This window comes from Anas acuta, chromosome 4 (genome assembly GCF_963932015.1).
Source record: "Anas acuta chromosome 4, bAnaAcu1.1, whole genome shotgun sequence".
Classification (NCBI taxonomy): domain Eukaryota; kingdom Metazoa; phylum Chordata; class Aves; order Anseriformes; family Anatidae; genus Anas; species Anas acuta.
The window spans coordinates 46370691-46384865 of record NC_088982.1 but is presented as its reverse complement, the minus strand read 5'-3'; the positions used below and the strand labels follow the sequence as shown (position 1 = coordinate 46384865).

Genomic DNA, 14175 nt, shown 5'->3' with positions numbered 1-14175 from the left:
TTCAGTTCCAAGACTCACGTTAAGCTCCTGGTTTGTACACATGACAGTGTCATGCACCACTGCTACCAAGTCACTTTGGGGACTGGCCTGTATCAGCCTACTTTATGGAAGAGAAATGAAGACGTGTCACCAGAGCTAGGAAGGACCCACAGCAACCAAGGACTACAGAACACAGAATTCCCAGAAATGCTATAAGCAACCTGACCTGCGATGTGCACACCTAACCACTGGCTTACAAGCCTAGAATGATGCACAGGACAGACGTGAACTGCATGAACTTCTCTTTCTGAAAACTCTCCCACAGTACAGCAGCAGTGAGATACGCCTCTCCCCTTCTGTCAAGCTATAGTCTCTTCTTTGGTTTGTCAGGCTCACTAAGGGAGCTGCTTTGGAACAAGGTGAGGTCTTTCGAGCTGTAATAAAGAAAGCGTTCATAAAAAAAAATCAAAAAGACATTTTATACCCATCACTATCGTCATTATATCCCCACCTGATCTGTATTTTACATAAAATCAGTCCTTGAGCAAAGAGTTCTTAAACTGGAAACTGGAAAGCAGAGGACAATTCTAATGAGATGGAGGAGGGTTCCCGAACATTGCACTTTTGGTATACTTAGCTGGCTGGCAAAGACAAAATAAAGAAAAGGAAGACTAAGGAAGGAACAATGAAGGAAGAAGAAAAAAGAATTAGACCAAAATCAAAGACATTTAAATTGCAGTGCACAGAACAAAGCACATAGTTGGTAAGCAGCCTACATGGCTAGGTTAACCATGTTCCTACTAATACTGCTAGTTTCCTCCGAAAGCTTCAAGTGATATTTAGGAAATAAGACATCTGATTTTAAAGGCACTTTTTTTTTTCCGCTATGGAGCCAATGTGTCAAAATTAAATAGTTAGCACAAATACTTTCACAGTCTTTTTAACAGCCCAGTAGTAGCAATGCTTGTTTTTGTGAACTGCTTGAGGCACTATGAGAACAAGAAAAAAACTTGAGCATTAGGTCTGCGCTGTTGAAATATTTCACCTATATGAAGAGAGAAACAAGTGGGTTTTTTTTTGGTTTGTTTGTTTGTTTTTGTTTTTCCCTAATACATCTGGATTTTAAGGCAGTTGAGATGCACTTTGGAAAGTGGCTTGTAAATTCTGCAACATACACATAGAAGTCACATATCAATGAAATACAGTCTACAAAATTGTCAAAGTTCCTAGAAGTTGTTTGGGTCTCTACAGACATACTCTTTTCTCACAAGACTGATGAGATGGTTCGTATTACTAAGTATATATACTGAGTGCTATTTTGGACACTGATGGATCTGAGGCATCCCCGTAGCTTGCCAGATGTAGGACTTAGAGGGGATGATTCTAGAGCATGAGGTCACCCAGGATAGACCAAGCATCACAAACTGGGTCTTAACATGTATTAATTGCAAGTGAATTTAAACTGTCTCCACCAGAAATTGAGGAATATATTCTTTTTATCATATTGAAACAGATGTAAAGAGATAAGCTCAAACAAACATTAAGTGCTCCACTTGCTAAAAAGGCAGTATTTGAAGCTCATTTACTTCTATAAGCTTGCTTACTTCTATAGTGGAAGTTCATTGCTGAGTTCTATGAAGTCAAGCCAAAGCTCATTCTCCTACAACTAAAAAAGCAGATAAAAATGCAAATTTATGCAAATATATTACTAAAGAATAACATCTATGGTCAAATCCAATCAAAAAAACAAACAAAAAAAAGAGCAAACATGTTTTTCCTCTTTACCTACACAAGCAGAGACCAAATCTTAGCCTTTTAGCTAACAGTACCATTTGCAAATTTATAATAAATTTAGATGGACTAATAACTTTTCTAATTTCCATGATGAATCTTGCACTACTTTAAAACAAACAGACAACAAAACCCACATACAACAGGGCCATATATGAGCACGTACCATAAAGTTTGAAAAACATTCTGCATATCCAATTGATGCTGAAATATTTCAGTACATTTCTGGAAGTGCTTAATCCCTCCCCTCTTTCCATAAGTCATCTTTTACCCTCATACATCATATGAATTTGGATTTGTTTTTGCTCCTACCATCAGCAGAAGCTTGACCATTTACATGACCATTTATATGAGAAAAATAGTGGCCTCATCACTCTGGATTCCTAAACTATTGGTAAGGCTTGCTGAACTAATCTAATTATTCTGCAAAAGGACTGAATGACTTTTCAGACAGACTTTCCAGAATTTCACCAAGATTCAGTCTCACCAAATGAAAGCACCTGAAAACCTGGCAGATGTAAGGCTGTGAGTGCAATTATAAATTTATACTGCAATTTATTATGTACAGTGACTTACTTCTCATTTATTTCCTGAACCTTCAAATCTATCTAGTCTTTAAATATAACAATTTTATAACCATGTTCAATATTTCCTGGTGTTTATTCAAAATGGCTTCAACAGTTTTAAGCTGTGTATAAATCTGGCCAATCAACATTTGTTGATTGAGTAATTATTTAAACTGAAAAATTTTCCCTAATGGTTTTATTTTCCCCTGGGCTTGATCATAACAACAATAGAGAAGGAAATTGTCTTCTGTTCTCAAAACCCAGAAGTTACTTCTCCCCCTTCCAGCATCAGGACAAAAGTAAGATGTTATATTTCCCCCACACACACAACAAAAAAATTAATAGAGTCAGGAAAAAGGACAAAGTGATAGAGAAGAAGATGGACGTCAAAGAAGTGGCCCAGGACTCAGGGCATTCAATGAAGATGTGAAAGGCAAAGGGTTAAATTCAGATCCTCTGCCTGACACGGGCAGGTATGAAAGAAAAGGGTTAAATCCTGGATGATTCTCCTAACCACTCACTGTAGCTCTGGTGTGGATCAGATCAATCCAGCTTCTGCTACAAGTAACCCTGCTGTAGCTTATGTAAGTATCAGCCTGGTATACACTAGCCATGCAAATTGTTTACCCGGCTTTTCAAGTATTACAGCTGGAGTGAACTCCCTGGTGTCACCATGCCCACACAAGGCACAATCACATGGGTTCCCACATCTGTGCCAAGAACCCCTCTGAGGCTGTACTATTACAGTGTTTTGGAATTTGTTAGTCATATGAGGGAAAAACAAAAGCAAACAAAACAAAACAAAAAAACATCAGCATTTTGGGTTAGAAGACATTTCGTCAGAAACAACTAGCAACTAGTACCTGTGAGGAACATTCTCAGCAAGAAGACCCGCAGCATCCCAAATTTCAAAGATTTATGGTAATATCAAAAAAAAAAATGCTCCAACTTGCTCAGAGCCATACAGTCTGTTTTATTAGCATATTTTTGTAGACATTCTGAGATAGTTCACGCATACACAAGGGAATGTAAGACATTCAGCTATTTTAGATCCACGCTACATGGGATTGTAAACCACGTTAGCCTCCTCGTGTTATGGATGTAAACCAGAGTCCTGTAACTACCAAGTTCTGCCATTCATAAGAGGCAGAAAACAAGAAAAATAATGTAAAAAAAAAAAAAATCTTTTCATCATGCTGCAGAGCAATTGCAAAGCCATTCTGTTGAGCTCTCTGGCACGGTTGCTGACATGACCCCTGAAAGCAGTCTTCTCAGTAAGAATGACAAGAAAATCTCCACGTTACCTATTGGGTTGCTGTTTCAATTACCTATCACACTGAGTGCTTATGTTATTCTGTTACTTGCAATTTTCAAAGTCTGTAAAAGAAAATCAGTTCACAGTATATGCAATAAGCCGAGGCCTCTTTTCCACCCCAAATGGTGTTTTTGCACCTGTAAAGGAACACACTCACACTGAGAACAAATTACAGCGGTATGACAGCCTTAACCACAGCAGCCTGAAACAATGCAGCATCAAACCAAATGTAACATTAAGTACCTGAAGTCAAGATTAAGCTGAATAGGTGGGATAGCACAGCAAGCATGTGCTCATGTATCTAGTTTGAAGATTCTACACAACCAGCCACTGCCCCTTATTGAGCTTTGAAACTCTTGTACCAGTTGTGTGAGGATGCATTGATTGAGTCAGGGCCAAGATGAACATTTTACGCAATTTTGTCCTGCTCTCATTCATCAAAAAAATCATTCTGCAAAAAAAGGTGTCCATTCCAAATCACAAATGGCAAAGTACTCAGTTTCTTTTTCAGCAATGAAAAGCGCAAACCCATTTACCTTCTGCAGTTAAGTAATGAAAATACTATTTTGATGTGCAATAAAGCCCAGCAAGTCATTCAAGGACTAGCTCAAGTGATTGGTAATTCAGTTACACATCCAGCACCCCAAGCACACAAAGCAATCACACGCCGATTTAAGCTAATGAATACAGACCTGAATATCCTTCCCTGATATCAAATAAAAGAGTAGATTAGAGTTGAAATAAAGCACTTCTTGTGCCTGATTCTGTTGCCTTTAGTTGAACTGCATATAACATTTAAGGCCTCAAAAAGGCTCTATTGATTTCTCTAAGGTCAGGTTTGGAGAAAATGTGTGGGGAGACAGCAGCAGCTGAAGCTGAACCCCACCTCAATGCAGAACAGTAAGCAACTTTCTTGTAAATTTTTGAAATGTCTCATGAAATAACTAGCAATAGCTAAACACATTAAGTATGTGTAAATGAAATCAGATTCAGAACAAAAATGTTAACTCTATATTCATTTCCCAACTGGAAACTTTTGGGGGAGAGGAAAAAAAAAAAGTAATCTTTCCATAAACTGCCTTATTTGAGAATGTTTCTAAAGACAATGAAAAACATAAAAATTTATTTTTTTTTTAAATCAACTGCACAGAATTAAAGACATCTATACCACGCAGTAATTCCATTAAAAATTAACAGTTCTTGAGTGCAGATATTGATTTTAGGAGATACAACATGAATTTGCTCAACACCTGCTTGTTTAAAGTCTTCTTTTACTTCTTGTTTAGCTGTTTTTAAATAAGCATTCACTGTGTTAGTCTGATGCTTTTTCTTGCTCCTTCTTGTTTATCCATGAAGAATTCAATATTGGAAGACCTTAGTTAACTAAATCAAAGCCCTTTTTCAGTTTTAGCAAGGTTATAAATAATATAAAAAAATATTAAATATATTTAAAATATCTAAAATATACCTGCAGTCAAGGCAGATTTTTCTGTAAACTTAAGGGAAAATATTAATGTTTCAATACAAAATAACAAAGCTATACAAGCCTACATATTTCTTATAAAAACCCACAGATTTTATCCTGCACCTCTTCAGAAATCTGTAGCACAGAAGAAATTAATCTGCAGTCTTCTAAAAGCAGATGCCACTGTGTTCATGTTCTCATAAATGCAATGAACAGTTACAAGAATACAGAAAAATCCTGGTCATTTCAGAAATGAATGTTCCAGTAAATTGTTATATGAGAAACTCATTTAAATATAGATAAACACATAGTCTGATGTATACAACTGAAAAAATTACAAATTCAGGTATTTATAATAACAACCTTTAAAATAACAGCTTTTCAATGTTGTTTTCAGCCTGACCTGACATTCCTTGGCTTCAGTTGTAGGTTGGTTCCAGAATATAGGCATGACCCTTCAATATAAAATATTAGTAATTCATGCACTCAATTCACTTACAGGGGTGAGAACGCTGACTTGAAATGATAAATTATCTTACTAGTGAGAGCTCTGAGATAATCCTCTTCAGAAAATGGATTGTAGGGTTTAACCAATGTCCTGCTTTTTCTTTATGTGACATCCAAAGTGAACTATTTTTCATTATATATACAAAATTACACATGAATTTACAGTTATGCATACACGTATATACAGACATACATACATGCACACATGCATTTATGTTTACTGTGGGTTATTTATTCCTTTTAGTCTCCTAAAAATTAGTACAACCAACACTTATTAGAGAATTATTAATTTTAAATGACCTTTTGCTATAACTTTTTTTTTGAAGTAACAGTCATAGAATAGCTTTGCCTGTTCAATGTATTTTCAAAATAACACGTTACTCTTTTTTTTTTTTTTTTTTTTTTAATATATGCTTCCCCAGTAATGGTCAGCTATTCAAAAAGAATGGTATCTGTTTAATTTCAACAATATTAATCTCAACAATATTTGAGGTATAAAAAGCCTGATAAAAGAAATAAAGAAATCAGCAGTATCAATACTCCTTGATGCATTGGCCCTTGGTTTAGTATGTGTAACAAACACTGGATAGTACAGAAGTCCTATGCATGGCCAAGACTTAAATACATCCCCAGCTATGTGCTCAATCAATAGTCCTGTTGAAATCAGTGTAAATTAAAGCTTTTATTAGCATAAATGAAGAAAACTTCATACATTTTAATATATTAAAGATAAATAAAAGCTTATGTAAACATATGCATATATTGAAAAGGCTGACTGACATACTGGTTCATTTAAGAGTTTGACCGGAATATTTAAGGCTTGACTGAGATGCTACTCACAAACTGCTATTAAAAGGTTTAAGGTTTTTAAAAGGTTCAAGGTTTATAAAGAATATAAATTCATAGTATGTCCAAAACTGCATGGTAAATTTTTATTTCAGATATATGGACAATATTAATGCAAGAATCACGTAACAAAAATCTGAAAAGTCAAGTAGCCAAGCCAAAGCTGTCACAATTGTATCTGCCCACGTCTTGGACCACATCTGTGTGAGAATTCTCTGCAAGCCAGGAGCAAAGAGGCACAGCAGGGACAGCACTGGCAGACAATAAACGACTCAGGTTTCTTTAGGTATAACTCTCAGGAGAAGAGGAACGTTTAAGACTTGCTACAGAGCTTGATTTCAAGGGGAGAGATGTTCTGAGAGCAGCAAAAGCAAAAGAGTTCCTATTTTAGGCTACAACCTGCGTAAAACGTATCATTTTATTAAGAAAACACATTTTCATCTTGTCCATTTTAATTACAGGGGAGTACAGAAACTATTTCATGAGTGCTCACTGAGCCTGAGAAATGTTTTATCATGAAAAAGAAATGGGAAGGACCAGGAATATAATTGAACTGAAACGTAAGTATTTATTAAAATTCTTCTTTTACTTCAAAATAATTTTCATTACAAAATATGTTCATGCAAGGTCCATAGTAATTTTAATTCAAATAAACACACCTATATTTGTCCCATCACTACCACTACAGGATATGATTTTTGAGTTAATTTTTAATTATTTTGCTAGGAGTATACTGCATGCTGTTCCTTTAAGGATGCCATCTACAGCTTTATATTCCAAAATGGCTGGGAAAACCTTTATCGTGACTCACAAGTTGCAACATGCTAGATATTCATAGGTTTTCAAAGCTGCTGGTTGTAGATATAATGAAAGGATCTAAGGTTTATGCATGAATCAGCATCCCCTTGTCATAATGTCATGGTGCAGTGATCCCTGCAGAGCTGTAAGACTTGATTTAAGACAGAAAAGCTCCACACTGGCTCTTGAGCCAGCAGAATTAAACATCTAAGATCATTCATATATTACATCTGCACTGAAACTACTACGTGAAAAACTTGTTAGAGTTATGGAGGTTTTATAGCACTCCATAGGAAATCTCTCTTTAGGACTCCAGTATCCTTTCAGTGTAAAGATATATGAGTACATGACACAACTATCCCTCATCCGGTTGGTGGACTTAAGAGGAAAGGATTTCATCTTCACTAATTTCTTTTATTCTTTTGACAGAATTAAAAAAAAAAAATCCAATGCTACTTATGGTCAGCACTTTTCCAGTTAGACTAGACTCAATTACACTTTGCTGAAGGACGATAAAGTCCAATTTCTGGATACCTTCCAATTCCACCCTGTGAATTAACTGCAGCGCTTGCTGTACCTTTGCCCCAGCCTTTAAAGGCCAAGGAGGCTCTGTTACAGTGATCTGCTTTGTTAACATGTGCCTTTACATGTGCCTACATTGTAATCCTCTGAATCATCAAGAACTCAGAAAGAGGGCCAAGTCTAGCCCATTTCTCTTAAAGGATGCAATTAGAGCAGTGAACATTTCTCTTAATTGTGCCATTGAGCTGCAGAAAGCACCATCCCTCCATCAAAACCATGAAGCCTCCTAGTGGCACCGCCCTGCGAGGTGGCAAACTGCTATTAGATACCAACAGCTACTCCTGATGACCTGTCAGCACAGCTTCACCCAGGACTTGCAACAGCACAACAGCCTAAAGTGACTGTTTGTTACAGATATGTTGGGTGAGGAAAGGCAACCTATGCACTACAGCACTATGAAACAGGGAGTCCACCCCTCCTCTGCTGTACCTGACTGCTGGTATCTTTAAGTGACTGAGCAGTCTTACACCAATTCAAAACCTTCAGTGGTACATGAGCACAGCTGCCCTCCCTTCTGCAAGTTTAGGAACCTAATTTAAAAATAGTACCAGTAATAAGACTTGTTCATTAAAAGACTCCGTGCTCCATGAATAAGCTCAGAGTATGTGCAGACAGTAAGGGTGAAGTTTCCTTGAGATAGTCCTACACCTTCTTTCTTCTTCCTCATCTATTTTTTGAAGTGGCGGGAACCGCGTGCCCCAGCTTTCCTGTCAGGATGGAAGCTCATCCTGCCAAGAGCCGTGCTGGCCTCCTGCAGGCCTGCTGCCCCATGGGTGCGCCACAATAGAAGTGTTCCACTTGGTGATTTTACAAAATTTGGTTGTTGTTCGTAAGGCAGAAAGAGGTCTTTACTGCTGTTACGGTTTAAGCCTGTTACTGCTCAAGGGAACTCTTGGTGGAGTGAAATACCTGGACAAGCATTGAAGCTTTTTCAGCTCCATGTTACACCACGTTTCTGTGACCTTCTTTTACATTGCTTAACTGTTGGTTGTGCTGGTTTTGGACACAGGTTTTTCATGCACTACTCTGAAATAACCACCTGCAGATTTTTCAATATTTCCAATAAAAATGAACTAAAAGAAGAAAAAAGAGGATGAAGAAAATGGATCCTCCTTAACCAGCTGTGCACACAGGCCTCTGCAAATTTACCAATTGCTGAATTTTGCTTCTTGTCTTCAGAATTCCTTTTCCTCCGGCCACACCTTTCTTGGAAGGTAATCAAGGAAATACTTGACATATTTTTAGCATATAGTTCACTAGTTAATTAAAACCAACTGACAAGATAACTTCACTAAACCACCAGTATCAACTGAGGTGACTAAAAAGCGAGTACCAGTTTATGTCTTAATTTGGTGCTCTCAGAACAGCTTGAAAATGTAAGCCTTGGACAACATTCAAAGGAAAACCCAAAACGTGGGCAGAAGACTCCCTTCTGCTGGAAGTACATCACTGCAGACTACAGCCTACATGGGTCACCTGCATATTGCAAGAGTTCTGCACGCACATATACACATGTGCAAAACTTGCCGGGGCTAGAGGAAAATGCAATTGCTTAACCTTCTCAAAGACACAGTCTTTGGCACATATATGACACAGACATGTCAAGAAATACTCATTTCTAGTACCAGTGGAAAAACACACTCTGTTTTAAACAAACCATTTTCAGGATTTTGCTCACCACAGAGAATTGAGAAGCACAGAAGACCATCACATTTTTGCAGAACGCCATGCAGACCACTACACAATACCCTACTTCACCGACAGACCTGGTAACGCATACTGCAGATTCAACCATGTGTTGTTCTGGTTGCTGGAAACCCTCATTAGCTGGGGATGGAAGCGCTCCCCAGCAGCTCGCAGGAATTACCAGAGCAGCCCTAATGAGGCTGGTACAATGCTCCGACCTTTTCCGACTTGAGCCTTTCATGAGCTTTCAGCAGCACGTATGAGGATAAAGAAGGTAATAATGAGCATATTACCTTCTTTATCCCTCTGCTGTGTGGTACCCCTCATCCATGCAGCTGAAAGCTCCTTAGGTTGCCCTCTTGCACCACCTACCCCAGAGCCTGTGCCGAGACACCCCTCTTCAACACCGCCTCGCCTATCATAACGTGGCTGAATTTGGGGGGCAAAAGGAGGGGTAAAAAAAAAAAAAAAAAAAAAAAAAAAGGTTGCCGGCAGGGGAAAATTGCTGTCGCTGTTAAGTAGCAGCCGGATTCAGCACCCCTTGTGAGGGACGCGGGGACGGGCAGGGACTGGCAGGGAAGAGGAGCAGAGGGACCGCGCCGCTGGGGGGAGCCGGTTCGCGATGGAAACGGGGGCACGGGGGGAGGGCGGCGGGGACCCCCGGCCGCTCCGGGAGCCGCTCCGGGAGCCGCTCGCGGCTCTGCCCGCTGCCGGCAGCCCCCGGCCGGGCCGAGGCAGAGCCAGAGCCAGAGCCAGAGGCGGAGCCAGGGCGCGGCCCCGCCGCCCGCCCACGCTGCCCGCCGCCGAGGGGGCTCCGGGGGGCTCGGCGGGGGGCTGCGGCCCCGGAGCCCCGGCGCGGCGCCATGGAGAGAGCGGCGCCGAGGAAAATGGCTGACGGCGCACCGCGGCTGCCCGGCGGGATGCGGGGCCGCCCGGCACGGCAGCCCCGGCTCGGCTCGGCTCGGAGGGAGGGCGAGCAGCCGGGCGGGGGCGGCGGGAACCATTTTAAGGCTCCTGCCTCCCTTCCTCCCTCCCTCCCTCCCTCCTTCTTTCCTTCCTTCCATCCCCCGGGGCTCCCGCACCTGCCCGGCGGCTGCCCCCTCGCCCCCCGGTACTCACAGGCGTTGGTGACGGCGAAGCTGTTGGCGACCTCCAGGTTGTCGATGTGCGGCGTGAGCCTGAACTCCGAGGTGGAAAACTGAACCATGCCTACCCGAAACGCACTGTACTCCTGGTCGGCGCCCCTCGGGAACAGCCCCCCTGCAGGGAAACACACGCACACACGCCTCGGTCAGCCCGGCCGGGCAAGGGCAGCGCCGGCACCGCCACCCCCGCGGGGCTGCCCCCGAGCCGGGGGCCGGGGGGCGGCGAGGGGCCGGAGCGGGGCACGGCCGGCAGGAGGAGAGCCGGGCACCTACCGATCTGGATGCTGTTAGAATCCACCCCCCAGATCAGTCCCCAAACCACAGGCGCCAGGAAGACAGAAATATGCATAATCTTTTGCATTTCCAGGAAAAGTAGAGCATCCACGAAGCCACGGAAAAAGCCCTTTGCTTCCTTCTCTCCCTCTATCCTTCCTCCTCCTCCTCGGAGCGCGCTCCTCCTGGGTGCGCAGCCGAGCTCCGAGGCGGGGAGCCAGCCCCGGGGGCAGGAGCGGGATGAAGCCGGTGCCCGAGCAGCCGCCGCCGCTCCGCTGCTGGTCCCGGCTCCGGAAATAAGGCGGGGGGGGGGAGAGGCGGTGGTGGTGGGGAGTGGGGGGAGCGCGCCCGGACCGGCCCTGCCCTCGCTCGCGCGCGCGCCGGCGCGAGCAGGGAGCCCCGCGGGAGCGCGTACGCGCGGGCACGCTCCTCCTCGCCTCCGCGCTCCCGCGCTGGCAGAATTCAGCACCGCGGACAGCGCCGGGAGGGGAGCGGGGAGGAAGAGGAGGAGGAGGAGCGGGGGCGCCGCGACCCGTCCCGATGCGGCCGCGGGAGGAGAAAATGATCTATATTTAACCCCGAATCCTGCTTTTTATTCGTGGGGGTGCTTTGTTCCTTCGCGCGCGTGTCGCTGGGCTTCACCGCGACGCGGCCGCCCCCCAGGTGCAGCACATTGCTCCGGCTGCTGGGCCCGGATAGGAAAGTTCGGAGGTGTGAGGCTGCCCGGGTGATCCGTGAGTCCTGTATCAAGGGGGTTTGCTGCTCAGGATGGGTCCCAGCGATGTTGGCTGGGCGCAGTACTTACTGCAAGCTAAATTTAGCCTTGTGCAGCCTGGCACACAGTCTGTGCCAGCACGCGCTGAACACACACGGACACACACGGACACACACAGACACACACGGACACACACGGACACATGGACACACGCATCCTGGAGAAGGACAAGCAGGCTGACAATGCTGTGGCTGTGGCATTAGATTTGCTATTAACCGACTATTTGCTGGAATATTTTTCAAAAAATGAATTTAGTAACAGAGGAGGATTATTCACATAGGAAAGAATGCTGATCCTGTATTGCATTTCCATCATCATTATTATTATTATTATTATTATTATTATTATTATTATTACTATTATTACTATTATTACTATTATTATTAATTTGTCCTTTCCAGAGACAAAACAAGGTCTCAAAGCTCCAGACACTCAGATACCAATATAAGCACATAACCTCAGCACATGGGAAGTATGCAGTTTGAGGCTTTTTACCCATCACCAATTCATGACAACCCTAGTTTCACTCGAGCCATTTCACCCATAAATTCCACACTAGTTTCTGTCTCTTCTCATGCCATCACCTCTCTCTCACCACGGAATGAGATGAGCCTGAAAAAGAAAAGGAGGGAGAGCAGGAACACGATGAGTGTGCAGACCCTGTCACCTTGTTGGGGTGGCTGCAGCCCCAGCCCAGCCCTCCCCATAACCATCTTCTGTGCTCCATGATGCAACCTGCCACTGAGTTCTGTGAAAAGAGCAAACAGTACCACTGTGATGGCTGAAAGATTAAGACATTGGCAGAAAGCTCACATTTAGGTCATCCTCACAGTGCATCGGGCAATGAAATGTATAGGTATTTGCTTCTAATAGGTGCTTTAGTGTGATATTGCCAATCTCCTTGAACAGGAGCACAGATAAATCAGTAACTTGGGCCTTTTTCACCCAAGTCTAAGTAAGGAAGAGTCCCCTTATACATATCAAATGAGGTTAAAATGCAACAAAGATCTCGGCTGGAAAATTGTATTTTAATATTTTATTATAAATGAAAAAAAAAAAACAAAAACCTGCCAATGTACATTACAGATGCATAATGAACTTAAATATATATTTTTTTTAAATCTACAATCATGCCCACAAATAACTGAAATCTAGAACCCCCCACTCTTTGACCTAATTGTCTTTACAGGTATGGAAAGGATTTAAATCTCTAAGCTGGGTTTTGTTTTGTTGTGTCATAGAGAACAGTGCTATTCCACATGCATATCAAGATCTCCTTCAGAAACAGCAAGAATAATTCATGGCGATACATGTTTTGTCTGGTTAGATGGTGAAATTGGATTTTATTATTTGCAGTAGACTGTGAATAAATGCTTGACTGAGTTTGGATCCCACTGCAGTAGGCACTACTCAGCAGCACACTCACCTGAGCCAGTATACAGGTGAAGGCCTCGAACCCACTTTCTGTCTTGTCAGCGTCCTTGATGCACCCTTCAAACCTAAGATCTACATAACATAGCATAGCAGTTAGGTAAAATAAAGGTGATCTGGGTAAGAAGTTACTTGCCAATTACAAGCGGTTTTTTTTGCACAGCTTATCTGTGGTGAGTTAATACCTTCCATGGCAGTCACAGCTGATACCACTCCGGGCATTGATTTTCTAATGCGTATTTTTCCATTAAAGAATTGTGTGTATATATGTATACATCATGCATAATGTGCATATGTCCGTGTATGTGCATGTGATATTCCAGATTTGCATCATCATGTTAGAACATGCAGAAAAAAATGTCAAGTTGGTAGTCACGTGGCCATATTCTACTGTTGGTGTGCCAGCAAAAACATAGAAGATTTCAACTGAGATGAGTAACTACAAAAGGACAGCATGGGCTAGTGAATCAGCAAGAAAACAGTTTAATCAGAATTTAATAACAAGGAAAAATGCCGATAATAAAATAAGGCTTTCTTCAGCGCTCCATGTTTTATAACAGTCCTGTGCTAATCAAAAAGATGCAAGCAGGCAATGAAGAAAAAAGAAATTTATAGGTGATAATAATTTATGACCATGTACTAAGAATAGACATACTCATTAACATTGTGCATAAAAAAATTAGACCACATTACTGAGAATCACATTCAAAACTTTTTTTTTTTTTTTAACAAGAAAAGGAAAAGGATCTAGCAAGAGGTAATTAAGGTTGGAATATTAAAAACATTATATTTTCATATGCATTCTTCTCAATCCACTATAAAAGCTCATATGAAAATGCATTAGTTCAGAATCTGAACAAAGCATCAACAGGGGAACTGTTAATAATAAGCATCAATCACTTGTTGAAAAGAACATAGCAGTGCAATAGCAATGAAAACAAAGACAGATGACAAAAGGCCAGATATCCAATAATAAGATGTCAACCTCCTAAAAAGGCTAAGTGCCTAATCCTGAT

The 14175-nt window shown here is 41.9% G+C and overlaps 1 protein-coding gene across 9 annotated transcripts in view; it reads right to left on the bottom strand.

The window, feature by feature from the left end:
• The window catches only part of GRIA2 (glutamate ionotropic receptor AMPA type subunit 2), a 90422-nt gene extending 79239 nt beyond the window's left edge, over positions 1–11183 (bottom strand). For all 9 annotated transcript variants that reach the window (XM_068681074.1, XM_068681067.1, XM_068681065.1 and 6 more), the window contains exons 1-2: positions 10954–11183; positions 10655–10795 (exon numbers count right to left, since the gene is read on the bottom strand). In XM_068681074.1, the coding sequence (XP_068537175.1) occupies positions 10655–10795; positions 10954–11041 (229 nt within the window). In that variant the 5' untranslated portion in view covers positions 11042–11183. The remainder of the gene's footprint in view (positions 1–10654; positions 10796–10953) is intronic.
• Positions 11184–14175: the final 2992 nt, after the last annotated feature.